General features: G+C 44.0%; 1 protein-coding gene across 1 annotated transcript; it reads left to right on the top strand.

The window, feature by feature from the left end:
* Positions 1 to 1,490: 1,490 nt before the first annotated feature.
* On the top strand, positions 1,491 to 7,445 carry LOC311325936 (fibronectin type 3 and ankyrin repeat domains 1 protein-like; the record flags this gene model as incomplete). The annotated part of the gene is made up of 11 exons (XM_084458753.1): positions 1,491 to 1,518; positions 4,586 to 4,766; positions 4,893 to 5,017; positions 5,143 to 5,224; positions 5,315 to 5,389; positions 5,761 to 5,826; positions 6,382 to 6,547; positions 6,640 to 6,783; positions 7,081 to 7,158; positions 7,263 to 7,307; positions 7,401 to 7,445. The coding sequence occupies 11 exons, from the start codon at positions 1,491 to 1,493 to the stop codon at positions 7,443 to 7,445; spliced, it is 1,035 nt and encodes a 344-aa protein (XP_084314879.1).
* Positions 7,446 to 8,415: the final 970 nt, after the last annotated feature.

Below are 8,415 nucleotides of genomic sequence, written 5' to 3'. Positions count from 1 at the left end.
TGTAATGTCCTGTCTGGGCCACGCCGCCCCAGTCCTGCCCCTGGTCTCCGCTCCCCTGTACCTCGGTGAACCGTCTGGGCCGGCAGCTCTCGGCGCTGCAGTGCTCTGACTGAGAGACGTCAACCTCATTGAAACAGCCATATCTTGATGTGGGAAGACGCACGGCCGCCCATTCACCTCCATTCATTTGGACTTGGGCTCAGGAGTCAACATTTGTGATTTGGATCCGCTCCAGAATTTAATGGGCTCTAAGTTGGCCCATGCTAAAGCCTTCCCCCTAGTTTCATGAAAATCGGTCTAGTTGTTTTTGCGTAATCCTGCAGACGTACAAACAAACAAACCCACACAGGGCACCGAAAACATTACCTCTCGCCCTGTGCTGTCGCTGGGGCAGAGGTGATCAACTTTGACATCTCTACAGAAATTCAAGTATGAATGTATCATGAAGCACACAATTGTCACTCATTTAGCTGGGCAAGCACATCTAATCTGATATGATCTGATCTGATCTGATGTTTAGGGTGTCGGTCCTGGAGCCGAAGGCACCCATGGTGACGGGCAGCTCGACGCTCCTCAGACTGTGTGATTTCTGCTCAGAGGGCGTCAGCAGCTTTCTGCAGGGCAGAGAGACTCAGCTGACAGTCATGGCCCCACTTCTCCACACTGACGTCAACAATCAGCATCCACAGCTATGTCTGTACTGTATTTCCACAACCCCCCCCGGGATCTATAAAGTATATCTATCCATCTGTCTGTCTGTCTGTTTGCCTGCCTGATTAATGTCTGATTAAAGCATAGATGACAGATTATTTACGACCCTCCCCACATCTGCTCCTCTGTGTGTGTGTGTGTGTGAGTGTGTGTGTGTGTGTGTGTGTGTGCGCGCGTGCACACACTTGCTTGAACTGACATGGCTGCTGCTGACTGTTTGAAAGCCTTGGAGATGTTGATGAGGGGGAAGTGGTTCCCCTCACAGTGCTGAAACTTCCTGTGAGGCAGTCTGGACGCAGCTGCACCGCAGGGACCAACAGCAGGGGTCTGAGGGAGGGAGGGAGGGAGGGAGGGAGGGGTAGGACTCACTCACTGTGGGATACCAGAGGTGAATAAAGTGCATTCATAGTTCCCCACAGTTCTGTGTCTGCACTTTGTGTCAGTAGGCCTATATTTCTATAGACTATGAACAGGGGCGTGCTGGGACGAAAAAACAGCCCTGGAGTCTGACCCTGCCGCCTCTCTATATATAACAATGTCCTCCAGGTTCTCCACAGGGTGGATTTGTGTTTCTTTAAGGTTGCCACCCCAAGTGAGGCTCACAGTAGCAGGTCTGACACAGCAGGCAGGACTTCTGGGCCTTGAGCTTCCCCCCTGTGTCCCAGACGTCAGGGGACTCCTCTTCCTCTCTGACCTTCATCCTTTTAATATTTACAACGATATCTCTTAATGTAGTGTTGACACAAAGCTCAGGTTTTCTGTAGAACCTGTCCTTACACATGGGACACTGGGACCCCGTCCCAGTAGGTACTTGCAGAAATTGTGTCCACATGGAATAGACACAGGTTCAGTGAACACATCCAGACAGATAGAACACAGTCTCTTCAAACAAGAGACTGCTGCAGGAAGCCATATCTAGAAATATCTAGAAAGAGACCATAGGTGACACTATAAAGCATTTCCTGAAATCAGTTGGCACTTTGATAGTTTGAGATTTAGAATATGCTAGTTAGGACAAAGTAAGGATATATTTATAATTATGTTGATATTGGTCTAACTTATGATAGAATAGTAGGTTATAATATAAACTGTAAGATAAGATGGACAGTGTTTAGGCCTGTCGAGTATCCATATCTCTTCTCACCTCTGAGTCTTTGCTGGTTCTCTGTCTTGTGATGTAGTAGCCTACTGTAGGTCCTTTTGTGAGATTTACGAAGAGATTAGTTCCTTCCCTCCATTTCTGGTTTCACTTCAGTGCAGGCCACGTGCAGCCTACAAGCCCAGTGCTGCAAAGTTTAAGCATAACCCTTCACATGACTCTTAATGGACAGATCCAAGGGCAGGTTTGGTTTCAACATTGGTAGGGACCATATAACAGTGAAGCCTGCATACACAATTTTAGCTGGGGACGAGAGGTTAAACCTCTTAAATATTCATTATATTTATGAAATTGAATAATAATAATACTAATACAATGTTCTTAGTGTATCACATCCTGCCTGCTGCTGTGTCCCTCCACTCTCTCGACTTTTGCTACTGCTGCATCCCTCCACTCTCTCTCTCTTGGTTGCTGCTGCATCCCTCCACTCTCTCTCTCTTGGTTGCTGCTGTGTCCCTCCACTCTCTCTCTCTCTTGGTTGCTGCTGTGTCCCTCCACTCTCTCTCTCTTGGTTGCTGCTGCGTCCCTCCACTCTCTCTCTCTCTTGGTTGCTGCTGTGTCCCTCCACTCTCTCTCTCTCTTGGTTGCTGCTGTGTCCCTCCACTCTCTCTCTCTTGGTTGCTGCTGCGTCCCTCCACTCTCTCTCTCTCTCGGCTGCTGATGTTTCATGCATACAAATGATTTGATTAAAATTTAGATTTTCATTGGATTTTTAGACTTACATTTAACTCATAAATTGATATATCTGTCCATTAGGGGTGTCACAAAATACCAGACATTTAGTAGGCAATACCAATTATAAAATTCCACAATCCTGGATACCCAATTCGATTGGAAAGATTCCCGAGTCATGTTGGAGCTTAATTGCCACGTTGTTTACGTCGACTATTGGTGCGCTCGTTTATAACTAGGAGGTGGCAAATTGCGACTTGCTACTAGGAATGATTAAATAAAACACCTCATGAACTCGCACTTCCTCGTCGCAAATTCGGATATGTTTCTCAGCCCCCAGTTGCTCGAATGCACTAGATATAACTAGGTAACTGTGATATAATGGTATATAGCTCGAATGCACACAGGTCGGAGGTAGGTATTTTGCCACTTGCGACTTGCCACCTCCGACCACAAACGAACGCACCATAACTAGGTAACTGTGATATAATGGTGTGTTCGTTTGTTGTCGGAGGTGGCGAGTCGCAAGTGGCAAAATACCTACCTCCGACCTGTGTGCATTCGAGCTATATACCATTATATCACAGTTACCTAGTTATATCTATATACCAGTATATCACAGTTACCTAGTTATATCTATATACCATTATATCACAGTTACCTAGTTATATCTAGTGCATTCGAGCAACTGGGGTCTGAGAAACATATCAGAATTTTTGACGAGGAAGTGCGAGTTCATGCGGTGTTTTATTTAATCATTCCTAGTAGCAAGTCGCAATTTGCCACCTCCCAGTTATAAACGAACGCACCATAATGGTATATAGATATAACTAGGTAACTGTGATATAATGGTATATAGATATAACTAGGTAACTGTGATATAATGGTATATAGATATAACTAGGTAACTGTGATATAATGGTATATATCTGAATGCACACAGGTCGGAGGTAGGTATTTTGCCACTTGCGACTCGCCACCTCCGACCACAAACGAACGCACCATATGAATCAGGCCTAAAACTGATCCAAATTCTTATGTGTGGTTCCCATAGAAACCACGTCATGCCCGTTTCCGGTCTGGGAAAGAGGTCTTTAGCTGCTTTGTGGTTGTGATTTTAATCAGCTAAGTATTTTGTTCATAGCAAGGAATGTTACCCGTTTTGATGACAAATTCAGGTAATGAGCTAATGCTGACTTTGATGTTGCTAGTGGGTATGCGGTCGCAGGGGCACCTAATGTCAAGTTATAGTGTTATATAGTTATAGTGTTGGCACTAAGGATTAGGATGCTACCCAGCAAACACGCAACGTCAGGGAGACGTTCAGATCATGTCTTAATAACGTCCGTCGGTCCTGAACCCCGTGTGTTCGTCTGCTGGACCCCTCAATATTCACACGTCTGGCTTGGACCCCTCTAAGACGTCTGTGGACGTGCAGAACAGGTTCAATATCTGAACGTTAAAAAACAACATTCATTCTGGCTCCTAATTGGATGTCTTTGGACGTCCGAAAAAGACAAAAAAGACGTCTAAAAGACGTCTTTTAGACGTGTCTTTGCTCAGTGGGTAGCGAGGGGTTTTGCTTGTTTGCAGCACTAGTGCTTGGCTATGTATTTACTATTGACACACTGAAGAGTCTAGTCTAGGGATTTAATATCTGTATTTTCTATTGACCCTGCACTGAAGAGTCTAGTCTAGGGATGCTCCTGTATCTGCTTTGACTATAGCCCAATATAACATAACAGTATTAAAAGAAAGTGAAGTCCGCCTGCCTTACGGTCACACCCACACAGAAGTACATTGTTTTTCGATATTCCGTTTTTACACTTGGCTAACTAGGAAGATAACATTTATGTTAGCTTGTCTTGCTAACTAGCTACAAACAGGTAGCTAGAGTGAAAAAAAAATGTCCATCAATATTGAATGTTAGTTAGCATGCTAACAAAACATTATAGTGCCACCCAGTGGCTGTAACGAGAAAAAACAACAATTAACAATATCCAGTCTCAAAGTAGGAGTATCTCATTCTTGGATCTCGTTCAGGCTGCCCTAAACCATTAGAGACACCATCTCCTCCAGTCATTGGAAAAGTGAGCCACCACAGCATTGAGTTGTTCTGGGAAACCGAGGAGAACAACCCGAGAACAGGCCCGCCTGAGAAGTGGACCCGCTTCTCTGTGGAGGAGATGGACCCCAAATCACACACATATGGGACCATATATATGTGAGAATCTATAACGTCAACATAGAAACATTATTTGAACTGCACCCTCTTACGTTTCTGAGATCAATCGATGTATTATTGCATGTGATGATATGGGCTGATCTACGTTGCTGTCGTTGTCTTCAGTGGGTACGGTCGACACCACACAGTGGAGGGGCTGGAACCCAGGACGTCCTACAGGTTCAGACTCAGGATCACACGGCCATCAGGAGAGTCCCTCTGCAGCCCCTCGGTCTCCATCTCCACCGCATGTCTGTCAATACAGTATTATAAAGGAGTTGGTATAACGCCAAATACCCTGATCATACTCTAGTCACCTGTTTTCATGGTGCAGTGTGTGTTGTGGGACACCTGAGATCTTTGTCGTGTCCTGCAGGTGAGCCCATGAGTGGGAAGAACCTGCACCGGTCTGTCAACATGAACGACGAGGAGGAGATGATGCGCGTGTTGCAGTCTGGGTGGGTAAGGTAGACCCCCCTCCCCCCCGGGCATGTGGATTTGTCATTATGTTTTCTATTGCAGGGAAATCAGTGGTGTTTTCTCTGCAGGACGGTCGATGTGAACGTTAATGACAAACTGGGCTTGACTCCACTCATGGTGGCTGCTCAGAAAGGCTTTACCAGGTACAATTTAAGTTATATTTATTTACAGTACAATTACATACATTCATTTAAACGTACATAATATAATTTACACTGACATGCTGTATTTATTACACTTAGGCTACATTCATTTTGTTGCATTCTTGTATATTTGGATTTCTGGTATATTTTGTATCTACATTTGTACATTTGTGTTTAAATGTGTACTTAGTAGCTATTGAATTGAATACTATTGATTGTGCTTGTGTACTGCTACTGTAACACTGCAATTGTCCCCTGGGATCAATAATGTACTGCCTGCCTACCTCTCTCCACATGGTTTGTTTAGTGGATTTAATCACACACTTGTACAGTATTAAACATAACATGCAGTTGAATGTTGTCTTTTTCAGACTTGTTCACAAGCTGGTGGAGCATGGTGCGGATGTGAATATGAAGACCAGTAGTGGGAAAGACAGGTGTGTTGTCTAACAAACCGTGTGTTGACAAACCACGTATGGACCCTTAAAGGGGTAGTGTGCTATTTAGACATTACAGTAAGTGCTATTTGTGGTCTACCATGAACCTAAAACATAGAGATCATTTCACTGATCGTTCCAGCATTGAGCTAGATGCAGTTTTTATGCAGGCTCTTACCAGACTACAATGGAAGTCAATGGGGCACCCGTAGAGGTGTTGGGAAAAACTACTCTAAATGTGCTTTTCCAAGACGGGAAGCACAGGGTCTAATCTTACCTGTCTTAGTATGCTCCCCTGTGAAATATATCGCAATCCAAATATTTTTAGGTGTTTGGCATGACTTAGTTCTGACATAGCATGGCTTACTGTACAGTAAGCATGACTTAGCCCATAGTCCTGCGTGGGAGCAGTGAAAACAAGCACCAGGGGAACGTATTGGACCGCAATACATTCACAGGACAACATACTGATACAAGATTACAGTCTGTGCTTCCACGTCTCGGAAAAAAACGTGCTCTTACTCTTACTAATCTTACTGTGACTGGTCCAACCAGCCTGATGCTGGCCTGTTACCATGGCCACCTGGACATAGTGAAGTACCTGAGGAAGTTTGGGGCGTCGTGGAAATCCCAGGACATGGGGGGCTGCACCCCCCTCCACTGGGCTACTGACGGGGGCCACCTGGAAGTCATAGCCTACATGATCCGGGATGGTTGTGAGGTGAGACACCAACCCGACCATGGCATACAGGATATATACAGTATATCTATATTGTTCGTAGAAAGATGAACATGTTTCTTCTGCTGCCCCAGCTGGATGTTCGAGACGTTGTATCCCACTGGACTCCCCTGATGAGGGTGTCTGCGGTGAGCGGGGATCCAGTGGCGGCGTCTCTCCTCATCGGGGCTGGAGCTGACGTCAACGTCAGGGATAAGGACGGAAAGACGGCGCTCATGGTGGGTAGGCCCCCTGCAGGTCAGGGAGGGTAGAACATGGTTCAAATCACTGAGAGAGAGGCAGAGACGACATTAAGAAGATGCTGAAAACTGAGACTCAACCAAAAAGGCACGTTGGATGATAGCTCCTCAAAGTTTTTTCAGTGGTGTTCCTCTTTCATCCGCTTTAAGAGTTTCAACATTCTGATTATGTTTGAGATAAACATAGTGGATCACAGGGGAATGATTTCAACTACCAACCCTAACTACAGTGCACTGTGCATGAGATGAGCGGTATTTACTATGCTCATCCACTAGGTGGCGGTGTTGAACAACCACGTGGAGTTGGTGAGGCTGTTGCTGGAGAGTGGGGCGGACAGGGGAGTGAAGAACGAGGTGAGCACGGGAGAGGTGTCCTCAACCTCATGGCTGTAGTTGCTATGATAGGAGTGACTGATATTATAGTGGAATTGACTGTTGTGGTGTGTTTGTTATTACAGTTTGGGTTAGGGGCAGCTGAAATGGCCAAGGCCTTTGGAAGAGAGGTAATTTAGTTCACAAATCATGAATAATGCTCAGCACTTACTCTGTATTTACCTTTATGCATTGTTCCTGTCTTTCTTTTTCCCTCCCTGCAGAATATCATCAATTTATTGGAAGGGAAGAAGAGTTTAGCCTGTTAATCTAGGTGTTGGTTAAACATTATATTTTAATGACATATAGTAATTATTATATATACTGGTTTTATAGTTACACCATTTATGTATGTACTATATGTTTAACATTTGCATTTTAACATGAAAAAAACTAACAAAAAAACAACATGCCAGACAACATCCCCTAACATTGACTTGACTTAACAGCTCACTACGATTATAGATTGATTTTGTAAGTAAGTTTGTACTTACCCTCTTTAATTGTCTGGTCCTGGACCTGTATTCACATGTTAAAACTAGGCTACACTAATCTGTCTCTATTATTTGACTGTCTATCCGTTACCTATGTGTTACTGTACATGACTGTCCGAGGCAACAGCTGTTACCATTCGATATGCATTGATTCCTAGGAGTTTGATAAACAAACAGCGTTTATTGAATATTCATCATTGGAGGAACCATAACTCATTCCCACTATCAAAGAAAAAAAGCATAAAATCAACATGGCTATTGACAGACACATTATTTACATAAACTGTACAATGACTTTTGAAACTTACAGTTACAGAAATTAACATACAGTACATTTAGAAATTACACTGAGACTTGTGATGAAAGGAAAGACCTGACATGGAATGAACAGAACTAGCGTCCCAGGAGACCTCATCAGGAGCATGTAAACGTCTACCACTGTCAAATGCATTGAAAACCAGGTTTATAGACGGACTGTACAGTTACTCTTTGTGTAATTCAACAGTAATTCAAACACATTGCTTCTCCTTTGTTTTAGTGCTTGTTTCAGAATAGCAATGTGTGGTTATTGGAGTGTTATGAACACGGGTGTTATAAACATTCACTAAGAACCATACAAAGACAAATATTGTGTGCATGACATCATGCCCTTATTTTGGTTTAATTTGCTCTACTCTGCTCTCAAGGCTAGAAAACATTGAGGGAGAGTAAACAGATTTACCTTGAGTACTTAAGGATTTAAACA

Source organism: Borostomias antarcticus, assembly GCF_949987555.1.
Source record: "Borostomias antarcticus genome assembly, chromosome: 25".
Classification (NCBI taxonomy): domain Eukaryota; kingdom Metazoa; phylum Chordata; class Actinopteri; order Stomiiformes; family Stomiidae; genus Borostomias; species Borostomias antarcticus.
This window is presented reverse-complemented; position numbering and strand designations above follow the sequence as displayed.